Here is a 26,822-nt window from a genome sequence, read left to right on the forward strand (position 1 = left end):
AATCATTAAAAAATGTTAATTGAAAGCTAAGGTTGGGGGAATGGGATAGTCGGAATTGAGGAGGAGAGAACACGCCCTCCGGATGGGAGGGAAATACAGAAAGGTGATTAACATGGTGTGCAAGATCAACTCTATGTTGTAAACATCTTTTTTTCCCTGCTTGTTCTCTGCCCTGGGGTCAAATAAATTAAATTGGCATTGTTTACTAAGTCTTTAGAAACTGATTTTATTCCATGGTGAGTGGAGAAATTTTTACTCGCAAGCCTGCCCTAAATCAAAGAGGTTCTTGAATATTCTTCCCCGTGAGTTCACACCGCGCCCTCCCCTGCCTGGCACCGTGCAGAGGGTCAGTAAATAAAACTGTCGTTTTCTCCCTCAGGGCTCAAAGAAATAGAGTCCTGGATTCTCTCCTCCAACAGTCAGTGACCCGCCCCAGGTTTCCTTTCAGTGACTGTTCCGCATTTTCCCAGAGCCTTTCATCTTCAGGTAGATGATGGGCTTACACAGAAGCTAGCCCACTGACAGGTGCCAGAAAATGGAGGCTGGAAACAGCCTTCCGGCCCTGCGTCCCTGGAAATTTGCTGGCAACACAGGCAGTAAGACAGGAAGCTCGGGCTGTGTGCCCCACAACTAGGCAGACATCTCAGCGCGCCAGCAGGAAGCTCTCCAGCCTCACCTCTCGGGGTGGAAAGAGAGTAGAAGAGAATGCAGCCATGGAAGGCAGAGGAAAGCCCCATCCAGATGGCCAGCCCAGAATCTGGGACTATGTCACTTTATCTGGCAAAAGGGACTCTGCAGATGAGATTCAGGTAAAGACCCCGATATGGTTAGATTACCCCAGATCCTGGGGGGGTGCCCAATTGAATCACATTGGTCCTTAAAACCTGAGAAGTATCCCCAGCTCTGGCCAGAGGGAGATGTGACTACAGAAAGGGGTCAGCCTGTGCAACGGTGCTGGCTTTAGAGATAAGGGGATCCACGGCCCAAGGGCAGTGGGCAGCCTCCGGAAGCTGGAGAGGGCGAGGAAATGGCTTCTCCCCAGAGCCTCCAGAAGGAATACAGCCCTGCAGACTATTGATTTTCCTCCTACAGCACTGGTTGACGATAAATCTGTGTTGTTGAAGCCACCAGGTTTGTAGGGATTTATTACAGCAGCCATAGAAACAAAACTAATACACCAACTCATGCTATTCTTAGGCAAAAGACAGGCCTATTATTCAAAGACAAATGGTTTGCAAAATACAACCATCTTGGGACCCACAGATAGACGCTGCCAAAAAAGGGTCATAGAAGTGGAAGAAAGGGGGGGAATAGAAAGAAAAAGGCAATGAATACCCTTTGGAAGAAAAATTACTCCAGGAAACGTAGGCACGTTTTCAATAAAAACTTATCAATACACTCAACCTCATTTAGGGAGAACAGGCTCAATGATGAAAGAAATTGAAGGGAAAATGAATGAGCGCTAATGGGGTAAAGGGGTAAAATAAAGGGAAACGCAAAAACATTACAGAAATAAAAAGCTGGGGGTAACGGGAAAGTAATGCAATAGAAATTAGTTGAAGTTATGATGAAGGACAGGAAAAGAACAAGAGATAAAAGCTATTAGAAAAAAATCTTAGGGGCACTTGGGGGGCTCTGTTGGTTGAGTGTCTGACTCTTAGTTTTGGTTTGGGTCATGATCTCAGGATTGTGGGGTCAAGCCCTGAGTCTGGGTCTGCATTGGATGTAGAATCTGCTTGAGATCTTTCCCTCTCCCCCTCCCCCTGCTTGTGTGCTTATGCACCAATGCTCTCTCACGCTCTCAAATAAATAAACAAAATCTTAATTAAAAAGCTTTTTTTTATTTATTTGTCAGAGAGAGAGAGAGAGGGAGCACACAAGCAGGGGGAGCAGCAGGCAGAGGGAGAAGCAGGCTTCCCGCTGAGCAGGGAGCCCGAGGTGGGACTCGATCCTGGGACTCCGGGATCATGATCTGAGCTAAAGGCTTAATCTACAGAACCACCCAGGCATCCCAATGAATAAAATCTTTTAAAAAAAAAAAGTAAAAAAGAAAAAAAGTCCCAATTATGGAAAACAGAGGGTAACTATCCAACATACACAAAATTGGTTTCCTGGAGAAGAAAACCAAGTAAGTGAACCAGGAAAATAGTAAGATGTGTACTAGAATACTATGGTCCTGCAGGAACATTCCAGAGAAAAGCCATCAAAAGAGGCAAGACTAGGGCCTGCCAAGCGTAAATGAACTTCAGGGGAGAGAGAGCCCTCAGGGGCACCCAGATGGAAGCAGCACACGCCCCATGACAGAAGGCATCTCCCACCCCCGGGCATTGCTATGGCCTCAGAGACATCAGAGGATGGTGTGGAAACGACACAGGATGCTGATGGCAAGAAATGTGATCAAAGTGTGCTTTACTTCACGGGACGTTGTTCACAAATAAAGGTAACAGAAAAGCACTCTCAAATACGCAAGGAGTTAGGAAGTCTAGCATGTGTGTGCCCTGGCCGAAATGAATCAAAGACAGTCCTTTCAAAGCAAAGAGGCAGGGCGCCTGGGTGGCTCAGTTGACTAAGTGTCCGACTCTGGATTTCTGCTCCATGGTGATCTCAGGGACGTGAGATCGAGCCCCGCATCAGGCTCTGTGCTCAGCATGGAGTCTGCTTGAGATTCTCCCTCTCCCTCTGCCCCTCCCCCCACTCTTTAAAAAAGAAGAAGGAAAGATGAATCAAAATTGGCAAATGGCGAGGTTGAATTCTATAAACAGCTGGTGTTGAAATCTGAATCCGGTTGAAGAGAGAGAATTAAAACCTCACGAGTGTAGTAATTATTGCTAAAAACAACACAATTGTTATATTTCTAGAAAGAAACGCTTAGTCATCTTAAAAATAAGAATGGAGTCAAATAGGCTGGGATTCAACACCCGAAGAACGTGTCCACCTACAGCGGAGAGTGGACGGGCAGGGGGCGAAGAGGGAGCACACAGGGGAGCACGTTCCCTTTCCTCTTCCATGAGATTAGTCAAGATACTCTGTCTCATTTGAAAATGGGCAAATTGAGAAATACAGCCCAACCTTGGATGTAAAACAAGGAAACCATGCTGGAGACCAGCAGGACCAGAACCAGAGCACCTCCTGCCCAGATCGCTGGGAAGGGAAGAGGGGAACAATCGCAGTAAGAGAAGTCAAAGGAAACACGAACCAGAAAGAAAAGACGGGGCACCTGGCTGGCTCAGTCCAAGGAGCACGAGACTCTTGATCCCAGGGTCACGAGTTCAAGCCCCATGTCGGGAGATTACTAAAAAATAAATAAATAAACTTAAAAAAAAAAAAGATGGGAAACAAAGGAAACCATAACAAAGCATAAAATAAAGTGATAAAGGTAAAAATAAGTGGGATAATTTCAACTATTCAAGGAATAAAACAGCAGGTTGGATAAAAAAAATCTTAATCATCATTCTGTTCACACGATGACAAAAATTAAGGGAAGCAAAGTAGTTGGAAGTAAAAGTGAGCCAAATGAGTGCGACCATGGGCTGAGTTCCAGGTCCAAAAGACGGATAGAAACATCACCACCTGGTTCCTCCCAAAGCCCCACCCAAAAATGACAGGAGAGGAAGCCTACCTGACAGGACAGAGAGAACGGAGGAAGGGGACACAACCACGGAACATCTGGGGCAGAAAGCAGGTGATCCATGACAACCAGCTCCAGAGGCCCCTCCCCTCAAAGGCCAAAGCCCAAGTTGGCAGCAGGAAATGCTGAGAACAAACCCAAAAGTCACCAGCAAACCTTTCAAAGGCCCAGGCGCCTGGACCATTCTGGTGCTGGCAGCTAAGATAAGGCCAGCTGGATGAAACTCATCTCGGAAGGCATTAATACCCCGGTCCCCTCCTCACTCCACCCAGCTGAGCCAATGTCCCTTCTCCACGTGGGTAGAAATGGAAGGTTTATCTCTAGAGCGGGTATAATCAGGCTGTTCGGGCTGGAGTGCCAAGTATAGTTGAAAGCCTGCATCTGTACCAAAATTAGGGAAAACGGGTAAAAAATATGCAGATGGCATTGGGCATGCAACACCTCCAGCCACCTTTGGGGCAGCTGACACGAGGATGGCCAGGACCCTACACTGGCAAGAGATATAGAGAAGACTTCATGCGACTTCTGAGTCTGAAACTTTTTTTGCTTCTATTACCAATTGTTAGATTTTGACACAGTGTTTTTAATTTTTAAAATCTAAATAAAATAACTGTCAGCTTCCTGGGGTGGGGGAAGGGGTCTCACTACCCTCCCGCAGAAGGCTCAGAACCTGAGCAGGACAAAGGGATCTGATGGGGGGCTCTGCACAGACAGCCCCGAGAGATCACTTTTCCATGAAGATGAAGTCTGTGGACACCCATGCACCTGTCCATTAGCGTCTTAATCCCCCAGTCTTACACAGCAGTAAACCACCAAGGATAACCCAATGCTTGAAAAACAATCCAACAAACAAAACAATCTGTGGAGAAAGAAAGAAACCAAGACACACAAAACCTCAACAGGAGCAGACTGTGCAGGAGACCATGAACCAAGCCTGTCACGGATGTTCTCAAGAGCTAGAATAATCCATGAGACAAGATCAAGAAATTTTTTCTTAAACTTTTATTTTTAAAAATATTTATTTTATTTTATTTATTTGAGAGAGAGAGAGGGGAGAAGGTCAGAGGGAGAAGCAGACTCCCCACTGAGCTGGGAGCCCGATGCGGGACTCGATCCCGGGACTCCAGGATCACGACCCGAGTCAAGGGCAGTTGCTTAACCAACTGAGCCACACAGGCACCCAAGATCAAGAACCTTTAAAAGGAACATTTACAGAACAGAAAAAGAGCTCTTGAATATTATAAAAATAAACACCATCGCTGCAATTAGAGATGCAACAGAAGGGCTGGAAGAGAAGGTTGAGGAACTGGAGAAAGTAGAGCAAGACAAAATCAACCAACCACGCACATGAGCAGACCAGAAAAACCAAAGACAGAGACTAAAAGAGAGGAAAGATACTTTTTAAAAATGTAGAGGGCCAGTCCAGGAGATCTAATACACAAATAATAGGTTCCAGAGAACAGGGGAGGGGAGAAGAATAAAAGAAAAAAAAAAGAAAGAAATCCATCAACAAAATAATTGAAGAGAATGTCCCCGGATGGAAGGACACAGGTTCCCAGATTAACCTCAGGTACAATGGGGCAAATTAGACCCAAACCAAAGAAACGAGTGAAATTTTATAGTGAAATTTTAGAACTCTGTGAACAAAAGGAAGATCATACCAACTTCCAGAAAGGGAAAAAGGTCACAGATGAAGTCAGGAATCAGATTGGCATCAGGTTTCTTCCTGGCAATTCAAAATTGTGGAGGGAGAGTGATTTTGGTTAATTCCTCGACAGGGGTGCCTGGCTGGCTCAGTTGGTTAAGTGTCTGCCTTCCGGTTGGGTCATGTTCCTGGAGTCCTGGGATTGAGCCTCACGATGGGCTCCCTGCCAAGTGGGCTTCTCCTTCTGCCCCCCACCCTGTTGTGCTCGCTCACTCTTTCTCTCTCTCAAATAAATAATCTTAAAAAAAATTTAATTCCTCACCAACCAAACTACCCAGCAAGTGTAAAGGTAGTATGTTCAGACATGCCAAGTCTCAGAAAATTTTCCTCCCAGGCAACCTTTCTCATGAAGCTACTGATGGATAAGCTTGACAAAAATGAGGTAGAAAACCAAAATAAAGAAAATTGGGGGGTGTGGGAACAATCCCCCTTCGTGGGAGAGAGGTGAAGGGCATCTTCAGGGATTATTGACTTCAGGAAAGACAATAAGGAAAAAAGGCAAAAGAAACCAGGAGGAGCTCCTTCCAGCACAGCTGGCCCACTGAGGGCAGGTCTTCTGGAAGAACCACACAGCTGTGTGCTGGCATGTCTGTGTCCAGGACCCCCACCATTCCCATATGGCTTTGACAGACCGGAACAGAGAATCCACCTCATGGGTACCAGTGTGAAGTGTTGTTACTGAGGAGGGAGGCTCAGTGAATGTGGGTGAGTAACCGTCTGGCACAGTCACTCCCATCAAGACGGCTTTTCCCAATGAACACACAGGAACTGCATAATCCAGCACCAAAACATATAAAGCAAAAACTGCAGGAAGTAAGAGAACAAGAATGAAAACACAGCATAGGGGCGCCTGGGTGGTGCGGTCGATTAAGCGAGGGACTCTTGAGTTCCACTCAGGTCATGATCTCAGGGTCGGGAGATCAAGCTCTGCGTCGGGCTCCCCGCTCAGTGCGGAGTCTGCCCCAGATCCTCTCCCACTCCCTCCCACCTGCGCATGTGCTCTCACTCTCCAAAAATTAAAATAAAATAAAATATACATCTTTATGAATACCTATTGAAAAATCATCCACAGAATAAAGTTCAATATATTTTTTTTAATTAGAGGTTGGACTTCAACAAGTTCTTCACACTCTGCACTAAAATAAAAAACTAATAATGAGAGTTGAACTAAACAAGGAAATCCCAACTCCCTGGAAACTTCAAACTCTCCTAAACCAAATCACAGTTTCTGCAACAATTGACCCCAAATAGCCAGGAGCTGCCTAATAACCAGCAACATCAGGTTAGGACCAACCAGAGAAAAGTCAAATATGCTCCCCAGGGCCGAGCACACAGGGCACCCCAATTCCAGCTCCGCTCCCCCAAGCTGTGCCCCAGTAGGGCACGCCCCTAGCTGCCCCGTCGAGCTCTGCCAAACCCAAGTGACCAGCGACTTCCTTCCCAGAGCGAGCCTGGCTAGATAGCTCTTGCTTGTCTTCCTCTGGATCCCCTTCCTGTACCTCCACAACAGACACAAGGATGGTGTCCTCTCGAGTTCAAGTGAGCGGAAGAAGAGCAGAACATCCAACAGCCTTGGACACCAGGTCTGGGGCACATGGCCAGCCATTGGGAAAGTGTCCAGCTCGTCCTGCAGACCCACATGAAAATGACTATCGGATGCACCAAAGGTTTCCACGTACAAAAGGAAAGCGTGGACGTAATAGAAGGAACGCCCGTGGATTGCCTGGCACCACCATCCCCTGAGGAAGGCAAGACGGGCCGGACTGCCGCTCACAGGCAAGGGAGCTCACGGCCAGCCAGGTGAGAGCCGGGATCCGAACCGAAGCTTGACTCTCGGTTCACAGGGCAAATGCAGTGGGTGGGGGGAGATGGGGGCACCTAAGAGACCTTCCACTTGCGGAGCGGGTGGGCTTCTGGTAAGCCGCAAGCTGTTGGATGGACCTTGTCAGCCGAGCCCCTGCGGAGAGGGTGCCCAGCACAGGGACCTTCCGGGAGGCGGTGTGGGCGGGGCTGAGGCCCCCCTGGAGGGGGACAGCTTACCTGTTGGGCTGGAAGCCCAGGCTGTTCAGCATGTGCGCCTGGTCCAGGTCTCTCGGGAAGCTGTGCAGCACCCACCCCTTCTGAATGCTGTCCTGCTGGCTCAGGCGATGGCTCAGCACCTTCATGATGATGCTGTCAGGGACTGCACAGACAAGAGGGCAAGCGGTCACTCTGTCACCCCGGGCACCGCTCCTGACCCCACAGGAGTCCGAGGGAACCGCGGCAATCTGTGGCTCCTGGGTTTCCTAATGCCCTCGACTCTGGATTGAAAAGGTGAAGGTTAGGGTTTAGGCAGATGAGGTTGCGGGTGCACAGGTCCCTCCTAGGCCCCAGCAATTGAAGGAATGTGGCTAGACGGGAAAAGCATTGGGGTGACCTTGACCCCTCCCCGACCTTGACAAGACACCATGCCCATCAGCAGCCAGGGTGGTTCCCAGGCCTGCAGCAACATGGGGACAGTCCCCGTCCCCCCAGGATCCAGCTTTTGCAGCACACCAGGCCCCTGGGAGAAGGTTTAGCTTCCCTCGAATGGGACTGTGTCAGCGCCCCGGGTGCTCTCCGCTCATTTGCAACAAACAAGCAACCCTTGCTTCCCTCCTTCCTCCAGTTCTCCCCACCCTGGTGTCTAGAATCCAATCTCAAGAGTTCCCACTCTGGTTATAACCAGAGGCCGCAGCACGGGCTCGCAGAGGATGAGGTACTGGGACGTGTCTTGTTTACATTACTGCAACTGACATTTTTCTGAAATTTATACCTCTCTTTCAGACTCATTAAATGTCCTATGTTGCTGATGCACTGTGTTTTAGCAATTTGCACTGCATCTCCTGCACTTTGCACTCATTTTTCAAGAAATACTTGGTAAATATTACCAGTGTTTGCTGTGGATGCGGTCCCGACAAGCTAGTTTCCCAGAGTTGCTGTGAGGGTGTTTGGCGGCTTCTCCGGAGAGCCCCGGTCCCCCTCCTACCAGCCACCCGTGGCTTGGGCAAGTGGCCCTGGCACACATGCCTGAAACTTTCCGAAAGGCCCCCAGGCCCACAGCCACGTGAACACAGGGGTGAGAGCTGCAGAAACAGCTGCTTTCCTCCACGGCCCTTGATGCACACGTCACTCCCTCGTCACCGAAGGACGCTGAACCGTATTCCGAGCAATCCGCATTTCCCTGAATTTGTTCCTTCTCCCTTCTTTCAGCCCTCTTCCCCAGTCTCGAGGAACGAGCAGAAACAGGCTTTTACTCTAATGAGAACATCAGGCTACGTAACACGAGCGGGAAGTTGATACAGCTGTTCCTGTCTCTTCCCCTGCGTGCACCTGCTGTGGCTCCCCAGTGCTGGGAGAATGAGAGCGGTCACCCTTCCCATGGCCAGCAGTCCCTGCAGTCTCTGACTCCTGCCTCCCTCCCAGATGACTCTCCCCCAGCTTCTCCCCAGTCTCTCCCACCAGGACACCCCTCCCCTATGCCTGGCCTGGGGTAAGCCTTTGGACTCAGCCTTCGGGGCCCAGTAGAATGTGCTCCTGAGGACTGCACCCAGCCTGGCTTAGTACCTGGACCTCCGCTTCACTTGCCGCCCTCGTGGCTGGCTAAGTCTTCATGTGATGTCTGCCTCTCCCAAAGACAGTGGGTTCCATGAGGAGAGACCAGCCCCCAGCATCACTCGTCACTTCCTTTCCCCACAACTAAGCACGGAGCAGCTGCAGAATCAACAGACGGAGCCTTCCCTTCTCAAAAGCTTCGCGGCAGCTGATCAAACATGTTAGAAGCAACTTGCCCAGACTCGGGAGAGCCAGGAGGTGGACAGGAGATCACACAGGCTTGAGGGGCACACAAATCGAGGGTCTCAGCCCCGCCCCGCACCCAGAGATGCCCTCAGCTGGTCACTCAACCTCTCTAAACAAGGGTCCAAGTCCTCATCTGCCAGAAGAGGACGACAGCATCTATCACCACAGGCTCAGCATGGCACAGAACCGTTCAGGCGCGTGGCTGGAACTTTCCAGTTCAAGAGACGTATGTTGGAAAATAATACAAACATTTCCACGTTTCCCCACGGTCAGGGTGTTCTGAGAACAGACTGCTGGCTCTTGGGATGTGGGATGACTGACTTCAAACAAGCCTTGACAGTTACAGATAGAGCCCTCTGGAGAGATTTAGGGACCTGTCTCGAGACCTTTGTTTATATTCCCGGAGTTGTAAACCTAGGGCCAGCTGCCTTCCATGAGCTCTGAGAGTCATAATTTCAGGTCTTGTCCCCTGTGCTACAGATTCCTGTATACACAGGGTATGTCGGCTCTCGCCATGTCTCCCCGTGAGGATCGGGGCTGTGGGGAACTAGCGTTCAGATTACGGTGTGAATAAATAATGGCCTGTTCTCTGACCCAGAAACCTTGTGTCTTGTTTCAGGATAAATAAATATAGATTAAAAACAAAATTGGTTAAGAATCTGCCATATTGCTTTCCAATCCAGGTCTACCCCCTAAATAGTTACAGATGTTTTCATCTAAATAAGAAACCAATACAGGAAGAAGGCCTTCCCAGCGATCTGTCCAGTGGGTAGTTATAGAGCACGTGTGGGTCACTACTGTAATTCACGGCCAGCCAGAGGGCAAGGGTCCTGCCCTCCAGAAGCCCACATTCTAGCGAGAGAGATAAGTAATGCCCAAATCAATAACCAGTGCAGAGAATCATAGGTACCATGAAGAAAACGCACCAGATGATGGGAGGCTGCTGGTATGACCAGCTCTAGGACAGCCTCAGGAAGTCACATCCTGCTGAGATTCCAAATTCTGGGTCCTGAGCTGCATGAAGACCCAGCGAGGAGGTTCTGGGCAGAGAGCATGGCAGGGCCCGGGCCCTGAGGCTGGAATGATCTGGACACAGGCAAGCTTCAGAGACCGGGCCCATGTGGCTGGAGCAGAGTGGTCTGTGGGAAGTGAGGGTGGACAGGCCCAGCCAGGTGTTCAGGAAGGAAGGGGATTTGGGGATGATCAGGTGTCAGCCTCAGTGCATGTCACCGAATGAACATACGGGGGTTAAGCCCAGCATCCTGCACTTGGCCACACTTGCCCATGGAAAAGCTCTTTCTTTGGTATCAGCCAGCGGAGTCCCCATTTGGGGTCCCTGGGTTCCAGAGATGTGACTGATCAACAGTACGATTTTCTAAGTGGTCAGTGCAGGCTCCTAAGGGCAGAAATGGACCCCGTAAAGTCTGCAGAGAGCTCGGGCTGAGGATGTGAATCAAAGTCACCAGCTAACAGCTCCTGCTCTTTAAATTTCTAGAAAGGAAACATCTTTTGCTGAGGGGACCGTGGCTTCCCTCTCCTAGTTCCGGTCCTGCCCCAACCCGCTCTGACACTCTGAACTCCAGTCTCTTCTGCCAACTGGGAAGGTACCTGGGTGTGCTTTGGGCAGGCGGCAAGGCGAGGGGCCGCAGCAGGATATGTGATACGGGAAGACTCAGCAGAAAACTCACCACTTAGTTCCCCTGGATTCCTCTCTCAAGGCAAGTGTGAGCTGAGAGCCCGGTGGTTTAGGGGACTCTTCTGGCAGCAGCGGGACCTCCCTGAACCTCAGTGTCCTCTTCTGTGACACCTGCCTCACTGGCTATTGTGGGACCAGGAGATGGACTCTTTAAAGACGGCAGATGCACTAGAGGTCTCCTGAAGGCCTGGGTGGGTATAATTTAGTCCCTTCCCGAAGTTTATCCAGATTCCCATCAGACTGCTAGGATGAAACCTCTGACAATATTATGTGACCCTTAAATTTCAAACTTTTCAGATTAAAAAAAATCCCACGCCTGAGCTTAGATCTGACGTTGGGAGAATGCCGTAGGTTTGAAATGGGCTTGCCTGTGCAGGAGGCCCCCTAGGCAAGGAGCTTGCTGAGCTGTGGGCATCGAGGCCTCAGTTGTGTGGGGGTGAGGGCTGGATTGGGCCAACGTTTGTTTCTCCAACAGTCAGGCCCTGCTGGAAAGCAAGCCGCCCTCCAGGCCTCCCTGGAACATGCAGCTCTCTCGGGGCAATGGGGGGCTGCGCATGAGGCCTGGAGTCCTGGGAATTCACAGAGGGAGGGCCCTGGAAGGTCATCCCCTTGACCATTCTTGTTTCAAAGTTGAGAAACCAAGGCCTAAAACAGTCATGGCTCAAGAGACTTCTGCTGGAGAGAAACGTGACTGGAGGGAAGAATGGAAGACCGGACAGAAGCACAAGGAGACTTCTTGCAGGGCTGGGGGTGTGTGTGTGCAAAGATTTCTAGAGGGAATTTCCCAATTTGCATCGGAAGTTAAAACGTAGGGGCGCCTGGGTGGCTCAGTTGGTTGGGTGTCTGACTCTGATTTCAGCTCAGGTCACGATCTCAGGGTCATGAGATCGAGCCTCGTGTAGGGCTCCTCACTCAGCATGGAGTCTGCTTGAGATTGTCTCTTTCCCTCTCCCTCGGCCTCTCCCCGCTCTTGCATCCTCTCTCTACATAAATAAATAATTAACTAAAATCTTAAAAAAAAATTTTTTTTAAGTTAAAATGTACGTGCCTTTCGGCCCAGCAATCTCACTTACGAGAAGTCACACCTGGGATTCGGCAGTGCAGACAGGAGGCGGTGGGCGCATAAGGTGCTCATCTCAGCGTCACTTTCGGTGGTGACAGAAACAATGTACAATGCCCGTCAGCAGTAGGCAGGTTAAATAAAGGACGGCACGTCCACGCAACGGGACACGACACACCTTTCAACAAGCCATTTCCACTCACACTAACTTGGAAAGAGGCTCTCACAGAAGGTCGGGGGAAAAGCCAGTCAACATCCTGTGCATATGATGGAGTCTAACAGAATTATACACAGACACACGTGTACACACAAACATGCCCACCCCCATACACACACCCCACACACATGGGAAAGTGGAGGGGGCCCTCTTCTGCCCTGTGCATCAGACCCAGTCTCTCACAGGGCTCAGGGCCCTGGGACCCAGAGAGGCAGCGACCCAGGCCAGTACCCCGGCTGGAAAGGCAGAGGGCTGGGAGACGCAGGAAGTGCCCAGAGCTCCAAGGAGGGGAAGACACGCGTTTCCGGGAAGAAGGCGGAGGGCACGCACACTGGCTCCAACCAAGCCCCTCTCTTCAGGAGCCAGGGAGACACAGACACTCAAGTCAGCACTTCTCAGAAGGGCTCGCCATAATTTTGAACCGCTCATTATTGGTGAATATTTGTTTGCTGCCTCTGTCCCTACCGTCACCCCACCCCCTGGAAGCAGGGACCCCAGTAAAGTCAGGCACTGTGGAGAAAGGGGGAGCGCTCTTACACTGTTGGGGGGAATGCAAGCTGGTGCAGCCCCTCTGGAAAACACAATAGAGGGTCCTCAAAGGGTTAAAAATAGAGCCACCCTACAACCCAGCAATTGCACTACTGCGTAGTTATTCAAAGATGCAAATGTGATCCGAAGGGGCACGTGCACCCCGATGTTCATAGCAGCAATGTCCACAATAGCCAGACTGTGGAAGAGCCTAGACGTCCATCAGCACATGAATGGGTAAAGAGGACGAGGCATATATATATATATGAATATTACACACCCATCAAAAATGATAGCTCATCATTTGCAACAAATGACATGAATGGAAGTAGGAAGTATTATGCCAAGCAAAGTAAGTCGATCACAGAAAGAAAATTATCATATGATCTCACTCATATGTGGAATTTAAGACAAAAACAGACAAACATAGGGGAAGGGAAGGAAAAATAATATACGACAAAATCAGAGGGAAGACAAACCACAAGGGATGCTGCTTTCTAGGAAATAAACGGAGGCTTGCTGGGGGCAGGTGGGTGGGGGGAACGCGGTAACTGGGTGTGGGCATTAAGGAGGGCACAAGACGTAATGAGCTCTGAGTGTTGTACACAACCAAGGAATCACAAAATTCTACCCCAGACACTCATCATACGCTGTGTTCATTAACTGAATTTAAATAAAACAAAATAAAGTTTAAAAAACAAAGCCAGGGGGCGCCTGTGTGGCTCAGTGGGTTAAGCCTCTGCCTTCGGCTCGGGTCATGATCTCAGGGTCCTGGGATCGAGCCCCGCATCAGGCTCTCTGCTCAGCAGGGAGCCTGCTTCCCCCCACCCCTCTCTCTCCGTCTGCCTCTCTGCCTACTTGTGATCTCTGTCAAGAAAATAAATAAAATCTTAAAAAAAAAAAAAAAAACAACCAAAGCCAGGCACTGTGCCAGCAACAGCATGTACTTAACAAACACTCTGGACGGACAAATGAATGAGTGAACGGATGATGACCGCGGGAGCAGGGAGAGGTCCCCAAGCCAGAAGCTCTTTGGTCCCTGCCGTGTTGGTGGCGGACCGAGGGATCATCCCTCAGAGCACAGAGCAGGTCCCAAGGCAAGGGGAGACCACCGCGGCCGGCTCTCAGCCATCCCACTGGGCTACAGCACGACCCCCTGCGGATCGAACAGGCAGTCCCGAGAATGGGAGCTGATGCCCGGGATATTGCGAAATAAAATCCCGTTGCGGGGCATGGGGGGGTTCAGACACAACAAGGTGGCACGAGCCTGGATGGGTTCATGGGCCTGGGACGGGTCCCAGCTTCATTTTTATTCTCTACTTTCTGTGCATGTTTAAAGGCTTCCATTTAAAAAGTGGGATTTTGTCGAAAGAAAATTATTTAAATTCCTACAGGAGGTTGGAATGGCCCCTGCGAAAGACTGTCCGAAAGGGACAAAGGATGAGATCTCCCCGGAAGGCCCTACTTGCCCCCATTAGTGGCTCTCACTCTGGGGGGACCAGGGTGTTGGAGGGAGGCTCCCTCCCCCTGGTCCTGCACGGGCTCCCTAGAGGCTCTGTCCAGAAGCACGGGCAATCTGGGAGCACCGCTCAGACCCGCCCTGCCACCAGGCCGGTGGCCTCTGTCCCTCACTCTGGAGGAGCTTTCGGAAGAGTGTCCTCCACAAAGAACGGAGCATCCCCCAGCGGGGGCTGGGCAACATAGCCCCCGGATGAAACAGAACACAGCCGCCTCTGGACACTGCCTCCCCGGGGCCTTGACCTGGGCAGCCCTCCCGGCTGGGCAGACCCCATCTCCAGTGCTGTTCCTGGGGCCCCTGCCTGCCCATCACCTTTGTCGAGCTGCTGCCTTTCTTTTCCTGAAAGCTGTTGACTTGTTTTCCCAAACCCACAAGGTCTGGCCAGCCAGTTCGGCAAAAATGCAGCTTTTCGGAACAGATCTCGCTGGCTGTGTTCTGCTGGAAGTTGAAAGTCTTCTTGATAATGCTGTCCATTTACCCTTTATCCTTGTCTCAGACAGAGATTTTTGGCGCGGTCTAAAGTCTTTCTCCACTGAGTCAGGTGCCTCAGGCTTGATTTCTGGGCTTGACAGTTAACATCTCACCCTGCCTATAAGCTACTGCCAAGGGCTACCTCTCCAGAAGGTCCTGTCAACCCTAAATTTAGCAAAGTACGAGATATGAATATCCCATTATTTCATAAGGCCACACGACATGCTTTCAGGGTGGGTTTTTTTTTTTTTTCCCTGAAGATCTTCCGTAAAAGACGGCGTTTCTCGCATTGACCTCGAGGTTATTAAAATCTCAACCCATTTATTCCCTGCCAGCTGGATGTGCTTGGCACAGGGAGGGATGGGGGAGCCATGGGTCCAGGTGAGAGGCTCCCGGCCCCACACAGGTCCTACCGGTCCCCCACCATGCCACTCGGGACAGCAGGCCCCACTCTGTCTTGAAAGGAAGGCCCAGCTCAAGCTCCCTGTTGCACATCAATCCCAACAGGAGAAAGGCAACCGAGGAGGAACACCCGGTCAAATGCCCAGAAGGATGGAATCTTCTTCCCCCACTGGGGGTCTGACGTCTGTCATCCTCAGGCAAGTCTAGCTCAGAGAGCTGCGGAGTGGAAGTCAGGGAGTGCCTGGAGAGAGCACCTAGGTCAGCTCAAGATTTTCCAGGGGAAACCGGAGCCAAGCGAGGGGCAGAAGGGACCTGCTGCCGGCCGTGCTCCAGGCCCTCCGCACCCTCCTGCCGAGCCACACTGCCCCCTGCTGTCCACGTCCTCACATTCCGGCACTGGCGGCCGCTGGCCCCAGAGGGCTGGAACCTGGGACTCAGCTGGGGTGGGGGTGGGGGGACACGAGGGGGCTAGGGCTGCTGGAGCTGGCCTAAAGGCCAGGGCAAAAAGCGCAGAAAAGGAAGTTGCTCCCTCCGTCAGGGCTTATAAGGAAAAGAGACCCGAGGCTGATGGATATGCCCAGACGCAGCTCATTCCCTACCTCCCCACGAGGGCAGATCGGAAAGAGCTGAGGCCCTCACTACTGGCCCAGCACACTGCGGGCACACACTCCTACATCCACGCTCAGAACCCCTCTGTCGACTACACACACCCCTCCCTGCCCCCTACACACATACACCTACAGAGACAGGCTATGCACACTCTCCCACCCACGCACTTACCCACCACACCCCGACACTGCCCACACACCTCGGATACGCCCCGCACCCCTACATCATATACACGCGACACACCCACTACACACATGTTTCCACACACAGCTCTATGTACCCCATGCACAGCACGGACACCTTATGCCCCGCACCTCTTCTACACCTGGTACATGACACAGCACCTACCCTCGCCTACACACCCCCACACCACAACTACCCTGTAGCTTCTTTCCCTCTTCAAGCCCCCCTTGAAGGGCCGGTAAAGGTGACACTCGGCTATCTGTCAGCATTCGCAGAAAACTCAGAATGTGTTTCCCTTCCCCCTTCCCGACACCCCAACCCAGCTCCTGGGTCCTGCCAGCTGTCCAAGGCTGCTGGTAGAGGGGGGCGGTCTTGGAAAGGAACAAGACGGTGAAGGAGAAAGGGCTGCTTTTGTTTCTGTTTTTTATTCCCATCTCATAGGAAGGCTTGAGAGAAATGGGGCTCCCCCCACCCACACACACGCATTTCTTGGCCCAGGATGTGGGTGGGGCCCCTCTCGGGTCCCAAATTACTCACTGTAATTCAGCAAAACTAAACTACCATTTCTGTGTGACTGTTGTGCACCCCCACCCCCGGCCCCACGGCACTGATCCCTGGCCACCCAGGCCCGCAAGCCCCCCTTGCCGCCACCACCTTATCGGGAAGAGCATCTGAGAAAGCCCCGCCGCTCGGCCCTGCCCAGACCTGGGCCAGGTGGTTCCTTAGCGATGGCGTTTGTTTATTATTTACTGCCACCTGCTGGCCGATCGTGGGAGCTGCGCCCCAAGTGAGCACTTCAGAGTGTAAACAGAACCTCTTGAAACCCTGCACAGGAAATAAGGAGGAGAACCCGGATTGCTCGAATCGGTCTCACCCTGCAAGTGTTCAGCCGGCAGCAGGCCCACTGGATAGTTTGCCTCGTTGGTAAACACAGGTCAGTTGCTCCAGACAAGCTCCTGTCTTTGTGGGCACGAGATGGAACGGACATCAAAGACTTTCTAGGTCCCCAAAGTCGGTACCCTAACGCTGACACGGCTTAAGGACAGCATTTAAGGTTGCTCGGCAGACGGCGATGCCAGGAAGTAACAACTTTTTAAATACTGGGTTTTCTTTTTCAAGTCCGGAGAAGTACATTAGCCCTGGGCTCTTACAGTTAGGAGGCTATCAACACTGTTCATCCCTCGAAGGACGTCTGCCCCCTTTCCATCACTTTCTATCACTCCCCCTCTGCCTGTCTACCTGGGTGAAAAGCATGAAAAGGCACAGCCCCCCCAGTGCAAACTCCATTTGTCTACTGAAGCCAATGATGAGGGAAAAAAGACCATTTAAAAATAGACATTCTTCGGGCGCCTGGGTGGCTCAGTGGGTTAAGCCGCTGCCTTCGGCTCGGGTCATGATCTCAGGGTCCTGGGATCGAGTCCCGCATCGGGCTCTCTGCTCAGCAGGGAGCCTGCTTCCCTCTCTCTCTCTGCCTGCCTCTCTGTCTACTTGTGATCTCTCTCTGTCAAATAAATAAATAAAATCTTTAAAAAAAAAAATAGAAATTCTTCTATAAATAAACGGTGCTTCACTTAGCAAATTAATAGGACTTTCAGAAAAGGCTCACTTAGGCACACTGTGGATAACGATTTGCTACTTCACCATTCCGATCTTAAAACACACTTTTACGTCTTTCAGTGGAAAATGCCGGTACCCGGGGAAAACGACGAGAGGCAGCCAGTCTACACGGGGGCTGGGCAGGTCTCGAGGTGTAATGTACTAATGTTTACCGAACACTGCAGATGAAGGGGCTTAAGAAACGCGGTTTTCCTTCCATTTTAATGGAGCCGGGGGCTCAGAACCAGCTCTTTCCCCACATCTCACCAGGGGGCGAGAATGCCATTACCCACAGCGATCTAAGGAAGCAACGTCAGCAGCTATGGAGAAATCCAGAAACAGACATGAACCTGTTTTTCTGGGATGGAAAAGACACGGCGGCACATTAATTAACAAGCATGTGAGCTCGGCTCTGTCCTAAGCACGTATTTGTTCAAATGCAAGTACTGATTCATGTGATCTTCCCATTTCACAGATCAGCAGACTGAAGTCCAGAGACAAGTAGTAACTTGCCCAAGGCCACACAGCTGATCGCTGAAGGAGCCCAGATTGAAACCCAGGCCATCTTGCTAAAGCTAGGACACGTGCTCAACCTCTGTGCTCTCTACCTGCCTCTCCCGGGAAGGGACAGTGTGGAATCTGCCCCCCGCTCTGCATTTCTCTCGCAGGGTGCCCTCGGGTGAGTCGCTTTAACTCCCAACAGGGGTTTCTTACTCTTAAAACAGAACTGGTCTCTAAGCCCTGATGTGGCACGTGAAGACATGCTACAGCCCAGCTCCTGAGGATCTAGAAGGCTGTTTGTCTGTCTGTCTGTCTGCTGCACACAGTCCCGAGAGGCTGCCGATCCTGACCCCAGTGCTCAACTAGGGATGCCCACTCCTTCCGCTGAGAGGTAGGCGCTTACCCTCTCCTCTTGAACTTGGGCTGGTCGTACTGACTAGCCTGAAGAACAGAACCAGGTGGAAGGTCACTGTGAGACGTCGAAGCCTGGGTCATAAGCAGCCCCATAGCATGCCCCAACCTCCATCCCAACCCTGGACTCCCTGGGATGTTCTAGAAGCCAGTCACCATATGAGCGGGCTGACCAAGCTGAGGCCGCTCTGCTGTGAGAAAGCCGAGGCTAGGGGAGACAAGAGGTTGCATGGAGACAGACCCCTAACCCGCCCCAGGCGCTCCGAGGGTCCCAGTCACCAGGCACAGGACTGAGGACTCTGTCTTAGACATACCAGCCCCCGCAGAGGCAGGGAGAAGAACCAAGGAACCAAGCTGACACCAGCACCGAGAACAAGCTGTCGCACCCGGAGGAGTCAGCCCCGTCAACGCCATGCCAGCTGAGGTCCAAGTCGGCACCGAGTCAAGCCGTCCCTGACACCCCCATGCACGGAATCAACAGCACAATGAAACAGTCATCGTTTCAGCCCTTAAGCTGTCAGCAGCCGCCGAGGGACAACAGCGCACCCGAGGCGCGGTGGGCAGCCTTCGCCAGTTCCAGGTTACCGCAGGGCCCGGCACCCGAGGCCGGCAGCAGTCACGGGAAAAGAATATCCAAAATCCACCCGTGAAACAGACGCACGTAGCCCAGGGATCGCCTCCTACCACCATTGCTTCTAGCACGGGGGCCATTGATACTACTGGTATTAACTGTATCACTATTGATACGAATAGTAATTAGCTCTTATTACTAAGAGTAAGTATCCAGCATAGACACAAGTTCATTTTATATGGCTAACAAACCCGAGGCTTTGGTGCTGTGGAAAGCTCACCCTACAGATGAGGGCACTGTGGCTCTGGGTGGCTTGCCCAAGGTCATGCAGCTGGGAAGTGTCAGAGTCTGGACTGGAATCTGGTGGTGGGAATCCAGAGCCGGAACCATGACGGCTCCCCTGACTGTTTAGGGGGGCTGTGGCTGACCACCTCTCTGGAGGCAGGTCAGGTTGCTGGCTGCCTCTGCCACCTGCTCTCCCCTTTGTTCCTCCAGACAAACGGGGTCTCACATACATGGAAATGCAGGCCGAGAAGCTTCTGGGCCCCACGCCTTCCAGGGCCAATTGCTATATGCTCCCTCGCTCATTCACGTGTTCATTTCATTCATTCATAAGCATTAGCTGAGCACCTAATATGAGCTCCTGTGATGCTGGGGCCGGAGATCGAGGAGCAGACCACTGGCCAGGCAGACAGAGCCTGAGCAAAACCATGCAGTGTGAGGGCCTGGGAGGATAGATGCTGGGGTAGGGAGAGGTCCCAGACAAAGGCCGTATTACCAGCACCCAGTTGTGGTGGGGCGGGGGCGTGAGGTCAGAGTTCTGGCAGTCCAGGTCACAGGGGTAAATCAGATACGTGCATTCAAGGTCTGATGTGCGAGATGAGGAAGAGAAAGGTGTCTCTCTCCTCCCCTGCCACCTTGCCTGGGTCCCCAGGACAGTGGGTGGAGACAGAACAGGTGGCTGTGGGCACTTTCCTTTATAATCCGTACGCTTCCGTCACCTCTTACCTCCCATCCCTAGCCCCCGCCCCGCCAATCCCCTCTGTACCCACCACCCTTCCACCCCCTTCTCAGCAGAGCAGGTAGACAGGTGCAGGGTTGAAGGTGTGGGCCTGGCACTTCCCTCATCTATCACGGCGGTGCCAGGCTCCCTGTGGGGACACCTCAGTCCCCTCCTGGCCAACAAGCCCCAGCAAGTCTCATGCCCTGATCTGTTCTGGGGATGTGGTGACTGTCCGAAGTGTAGGAGCACAGAAGGTCACTGGGGCAGCCTCTCCCTGGACACCTCTGGCCCCACTCAGCCCAAGGAGAAAGAAGCCGGTGTCAGCTCCCCATCGAGCACATTCTAAGAGGGAGAGGGGCTTCTAGCTGCACCTGCCTTGGGGGTGTGAGCAGCCGCCCAGACGGCTGCACCAGGAGACCTCCAGGCTGGAGAAGACTGGGGCCTCGGGGTCTGGCCTGTCGCAGACGATTTCACAGCTGAGTGGGTTGGAAGCCCCCGGGGCTGTCCGTGGAGGGGAAATGCTTCCAGAAGCTCTAGTCAGAGTGAGAAGGACATCATGCACCTCTGGGCTCAGCTTAGACTTCGCAGAAATGTCTGGGTTTTGTTTCATTGCATTTAGCAATCTGGACGGCTGGCACATAGCAAGCCTGGACGAACACTCAGGCCAGCAAAAACATCTGTGGCCGCCCCTCTCTGGTGACACCACTGGGTGGTAAGAATGGCAGTGGATAAGTCCCACCCTTGGTGGGGACTAAGTTTCTGTGAAAGGATGCACCAATGACTGGAGAGCCCCTTGCTGCCTCAGTTTCCCCACTGGACCGGCCATTGAACAAAAAGTTTTTTGACCTTTTGGTGACAAACCTTTTGATGACACCCTGGCAAAGCTTTGTTTTTTTAATAACAGAGAGAGCGAATGGGGACCCTTCTGCGACAAAAATCTAGTTGGAAAAAACGAGAAGCCGGACCCTCTGGGGCAGAACCTGTTGATAAACGGGAGGGCTGACCCTTTCTGGAACCGTCCCCACCAACAGGCCCTTTGGCCTCCGAGCACAGCCACCACTTTGAGGCCTGCTGCTCTGCTGGGCTCTCTCGGCCGTGGCTTCTGCTCAGGCTCAAAAAGGCTCCTACCTAGTTTCCGTAAGGAAATCTTTGTAGCAGTCCCAGCGGAAAAGTCACAAGTTTGACTTGAAAAAAGGAGCTACTTCAAAAGCATTGTCAGACCGAGGTGAGGGTTCCTTTAAAATGCATAAATTACAGGGGGTGTCCATTAATCAACCCACAGGCAGCCCCGCGGCGGAAGAGCTCTGGGTGGGGGCGCCTGGGGACACATCCGGGGGAGGCGAAGTGAATAAAATACACGCTGAATAAAAGAGTAAATTAATGTGTTTATTACTTACTGCCTGGACTGCGTGCATGCGTGTGTGTGTGTGTGTGTAGAAAAATGAAAGAAAAATGTACAGTTTTTTTCAATAATAAAAAGAGAGTTGCACTGCGGGGCCCCTAGAGCTTGTGAAAAATTAAACTCGACGGATTCAAACTGTCCTATTTCCACTTCAAAAGAGATGAGGCACTGAGCTCTTCCCAACTTGTCTTCAAACGCCCAGCACCCTAGAAAGTTTCTTTAAAAAAATAAAGGCTCCTGTTCCCCCAAGCACTGTACCGGTTACTGTGCCCACCGTCTCTTCCTCTTCTAATTATACCCCTGTGAGTCTATTAATCAACTGGTAAATTATTTAGAGAGCGGCGCGCTGTCTTGCGCTGGTACAAACACGCCGCGTGCAGAGCCCTCCTGCATCCGGGCAGGGGTCCCTCGGGTCCCGCCTCCGCCCGCCGCAAGGCCGCGCGCCGCTCGCCCAGGCTGCAGCGAGCAAAACAAGCGATCCCGTTCCGCTTACCTCCTCAGACGGGAAGATTTACTCTGTCTTTCAACTCAGCAACTCCTTGCAAGTTTGTAACAAAAGAGAAAAGCTGGTCTATTGTCGAATCTTTCGTGTGCATTTAGTGCCGAGAATATTAATTCCCCCTAAAAAGGGCGGCAGCTCGGCAGAGCTCTGATCCACTGCCCCTGGGAGGCGGATGCATGGAAGGCTCTGGAAACGCTTGTGATCCTACCGGTTTGGGGCTGGTTGGGCTCGTGCGTGGGACAAGGGCTGCATTTGCTGGGGCGAGAGGGCTCGTCACCGGAAAGGGTACAAATGAGCCTCGGATCGCCCCCCAAATCTCCCGCCTCCGCTCGGCTCGCTCAGGCCAGGAGGGACCTCCTCCAGACAGCAGTGTCTGGGAAAGAGGAGGGTGTGCGGGAGGGGGCGCAGGGGACACTCGCGGATCATCTGTCTTCCATGTTATTTTTGCGTCGCGTCAGGACTGGTGCTCTTAGGGCAAAGTTCTTACACCAATTAAACAGCTGTTCCCTCACCTGGGAGTCAGTGCGCCGAAGGAATCCGGGCCTTCGGGCCATTGAACTGCATTAGCTGCTGCGGGCGCCGACTGGGTTGGCTGGTGACAGAGGGGGCAGGACTTAGGAGCCCACTGTGATCGGGCCGACAGGCTGGCGGGTGGGTGTTGGAAGGCACGGTTCTCCGTCCTTCTCCTGGAGAGCCTCCTAGAGACTACGTCAAATGCCACCGCTGGGGACACGTCCACGCTGGCGGTCCCTTGACCTGACAATGCCGACACATTCTGAAGGCAACACAGTCGAGTCAAGGCGAACATCTCACACACTTAGGGCCAAAACTCAAGCTAACAAGGACAAGATATGCCTTTGGCTATTTCTCCTACTCTCCCTGGGTAGCTGTTCTCTAGAGAAAGCCCAAGCGATGTTGGAGAAAGGAAACAATGATCAGAGCCGGGGTAGAAGGCAGCCCTTCTGAACCAAAGAGACAGTCGTGCGCCACTAGTTGAACCCAGCAATCTGGAAGGAGGTCGTGTCTCCCGCCACCAGTCTCGGGACCTTGAGTTCTGGCTGAAACACCCAAGGGCAAGGACAAATCACGCAGCGCAGACGTCGAGCTGACGGCCTGAGTTGAGGCCGGTGAGGAAGGTCGGTTTCCTTCCAATGGGCAAAGACAGAACAGGTGCCTTCTCTGGGATGCTCCAGGCCTCCAGAAGGAAGAAATCCCACCTTCCACGAGACCCTTTGGTGGGAACGAAACCCCAGGGAAGGCGCTGAGCACCCCATCTGGAGGGGTGACTACTGAGTCACCACTGATTCAGGCAGAGTTGAGACCTTGGGGCTCCTTTGCCTGATTTCAGGGAAAGAAAGACGATCAGCGCACTTTGGCATCGTATGCCCTGGCGACGAGATCCATCGGCACCACCCCTCTAATTTTAAATGGTATATAAACAGCTGAGAATGGATTTTTTTCCCGAAACCCCAGAATAGTTTTTCCTTGTTTCGTACCCACGTGGAAGTGACAGGAGCTTCCCAGCAGCTAAGCCTGCCTGATTTAAGGCCCAGCCCCGTGTGTCATGCACAGCCCCAACTCCCATTGCCTGTCACGGTCGCTGCCTGCTTGAACACGGCGCACGGAACCGTGGGGAATAAACGGGTTCTGTTCGCTGCAGCTAGAGTGGGGAGGAGTTTGGGAGGTCAGACCCATATATTTCAGAGTCTGGGACACAGAGGAAACTTCTCCCCAACCCTCTGTCCGTGGTGCGGTCGCCAAGAGCCGGGATCAAGAGATTTAGAATGGACTACGAAGGGCCCTGGAGCCCTCTGCCCAGTAAATGTGGAAAGAAGGGAAAACAACGGTTATTAACTTTGCTGCTGATTCCAAAGAAGGAGGTGTTGGCAACAGCAGTGACGGAAGAGAACATAGTTAAGTCTGCAGAGGGCGCGGCTGGGACGTAACATCATGAGGCCCCGCGGGAGACTAAGAGGAAGAGGCTCCGTGGGGAGAAGGACGACATCTGGACCGATCCTGCTGCGCTGGCGATGGTGGTGACGGAGACAGTGATGGTGACTGTGACTGTGAGGGCGGCCGAGATGCACCACCACTGCAGAGCCGCCCGTCTCTGGGGCTTGCGGCTCCGAGGTGAGCAGAGAGAGTGCAAGAGCCTGTGGTGGCAGGGGTCCCCGTGAGGGCTGGGCAGGAGGGCTGGCGAGCAGGCCAGCAGCTGGGAGCACAGGGCAGAGGCCCCAGTCCAGGAGGTCTGATATCCAGAAGGGTGCTGCCTGGTATGTGGGGTGGGGAGGTGGGTTTCTGCACTGGGGCGGACACGTGGGGAAGCTCTGGTGGTGACATCTGCCAGCTCTGCCTCAGGGTGACAGGGCCTCTGAGCCCTTACGAGAATCTCCATCCCCGTAGCTGAGCTCCCGGAATCTTCTGGATTTCACACGTGGAAACACATGCAGGGGAGTAGCCAGGCACTGTCCGTGTTCCCAGGAATGCTGCTGGCACCCAAGGCAGACATATTTGAAACACGCCTAGGCTTGTGAAGACGGACATCCAACAGGCCTCAACAGGCCCCCAAGAACAATAGAGGGTCGCCACTATCTAGCTCTGCTGGAATTCCGCCAATGGGCTGCCAGTGTTGGGGGTGGGTGCCTTGTTGCTCTCAGTACAGAGAGGATACCTTCCGAGCCCTGGGCAGCACCTGGGGGAGGAATTCTGCCCCCCTGCCCTTTGCCTCCCTCCTCCTCAGAAAGGAGAGTCATTGGTTGGACCGGCGCAGTCCCTCCAGCTCCCATCCTCCAGCGGGCTGGCCCTCACCCCCAGGGGTGTGGGCTGCCTCCCTACGCCTGCTTCCACTCAGTCAGGGTTCTTCCTGGGGAAGGTCTGAGGCCCATCTCCCCAGCCCCGTGTCCGGGTATGGCCATTTATCAGGAGGAGGTGTCTCCACTGGTTCGTCCCCAGGCCTGGACTGGGAAGCCACGTGAGCAAGGCCAAATGTGTCCTCACGGCCCTGCTGTGTTTCCACCCGATGCTCTCCGGGGAACGCTGGGTCCACCTCCCACTGGGCTCCAAACCTGGGGAGCAGGGAGGTGACCTGCATCTGGGGCTCAGATGGGTGACACAAGTCTCAGGCTCAGCGGCCCTCACCAGGGCTGCCAACTGCAGTGACTCGCAGAGAAGCCAAGCTGTGGTCGGCCGTGTGGAGCCTCAGTGTTCCTTCTGACCTTCCCTTCCAAACTGAGTTGGGTCAGAATCATTTACATTTTCTTGCTGTTTCAGCTGGTGGCGAAGCAGGTTCCCACCAGACCTGGGTGGCCCTAGCGGCCTCCTGTGCGAGCCCCACGCTATGGCTGTCTCAGAAGCTTCTGCTTGGCCAGTAGTCAGACCCCGTTGGTGGCTATGAATGTCAATGCGATCTCTGTTCTCCCTGCAAGATCGGGATCAGTGAAATGACAGAATTTACTGCTTCTGTTAGGAAGAGACGGTAGTGGCTGCTGTTGTGTCTTTAATTTTGTGGGTGGTGCAGAAGGGCCAAGTCAATGGCAGGCGCTGAGGAGACAACGGAGAGCAGAGCCCAGCTTTACAGCGACCTGTGGCCCCAGGCTCCTTTGTAGTCACCAAAGAACCCAAAGCGGAAGCCGGTTTCATGTCTTGCCCACAACTGGAAAGACCCTGGGATTTATTCTCAATGGTCGGGGAGCGAGGCATGTGCAGGTGGTCCGTGCAGACGGCGGGGACAGAGGAAGGGGCTCTGGGAGCCGGAGGGGGTGACAGGAGCCTCCGGTGGGCGCACAGCCACGCCTGGAACCTACATCTGGGTCAGGACTTTGAGCTTCCGGAACTGTCCGTTGGCAACTGGTGCTGTTTTCAACCGCTGAGCTTGTTGCAGCAGCGACAGGGAACAAGAGACTGCAGGGACACAGAGGACGACACCCAGCGCACCAGGCAGGGACGGCTCTCCCCCCGACAGGTGCTCTGGGGTGTTCGCGAGTCTGCGCAGGTACGAGGGGACTCATTATGGTGTTTTTGAGGGAGTGCAAAAGTGGAAACCACCTAAATGCTTATTTTTGGTAACTCCTTATTTTGGCAAGAAAAAAAAAGCCAAAAGGACAGAAAAGTTGCAAGAGGAGTCAGAGCTCCCATGTGCCTTTGCCTGCCGTCCACTGTGAGCACGGCCTCATCTGTCTGGTCAGTCGTGTTCTTTCTCTCCGAACCACGATGAGCTTGTTAGCAGGGAGTTCAACTGGCCTCCAGTCCGTGCAGAGGACAGTTTTGCACCTTAGGGTGCCAAGAACCAGCGGCGCCGGTGCCCGTGGTTGGGGAGCAGCATCAGGGGAGGGAGAGAGCTCGGACCAGGACTCCGACAGCGTGCAAGCCGGGCCCCAGTGTGCACATCAAGCCCCGCCCCGTGGGAACCCTGCGACCTAGGGACTCCCGTCCCCATCTCACCACGGAGAGGCTGCGGGCTCTGACAAGGGCTGCACGGCTCACAGGGGCAGCTCTGGGATCCAAACCAAACGGGGCAGCACCGAAGTGCACACGGGCTTTCAGTCCTGCCCGGATCCTCCTGCTTCCACGGCCTTCGATCCACACCCCGTGACAGAGGGATGAACAGACTCACTCATCCCCCAGCCTCTGTGCAGATCCCTGTGTCCAAAGGAGCTGAGCCCGCCTCACCGGAACCTCCCGCTGGGGGCATAGAGCATCTTGAAGGGGGCTTGGGAGAGCCAAGCTAGGACATGGCCCCAGGGGGCCCTCAAGCTGATGGTTAGGAGCAAGCTGCCTGTTCTCGGGCGTGTCCCCAAAACCCAAAAGATGGCAGAAGACAACCAACGAGCCCTCTGCTGGGAGGGTGTCCTTGTCAAGACGCACACGCTCTCGAGGAAAGGGGCAGCTTTTGTTGTAGGTTTTCTCCACAAGACGCGCTCCCATCAGACTTGGTGACTGCACAGGGGAGCGACCGCGCGTGAGGCAAGGGAGGAAGGTGCGGGTGTGTGCAGTGTGTCGC

General features: G+C 53.0%; 1 protein-coding gene across 1 annotated transcript in view; it reads right to left on the reverse strand.

The window, feature by feature from the left end:
• Positions 1 to 26,822, reverse strand: part of LOC111146225 (adenylate kinase 8) — a 114,936-nt gene that overhangs the window by 40,789 nt on the left and 47,325 nt on the right. The window contains exon 11 of the mRNA XM_022501679.1: positions 7,374 to 7,515. Within this exon, the coding sequence (XP_022357387.1) occupies positions 7,374 to 7,515 (142 nt within the window). The remainder of the gene's footprint in view (positions 1 to 7,373; positions 7,516 to 26,822) is intronic.

The sequence above is a fragment of the Enhydra lutris genome, unplaced genomic scaffold (assembly GCF_002288905.1).
Source record: "Enhydra lutris kenyoni isolate GAN:26980312 unplaced genomic scaffold, ASM228890v2 scaffoldscaffold13, whole genome shotgun sequence".
Taxonomy (NCBI): Eukaryota; Metazoa; Chordata; class Mammalia; order Carnivora; family Mustelidae; genus Enhydra; species Enhydra lutris.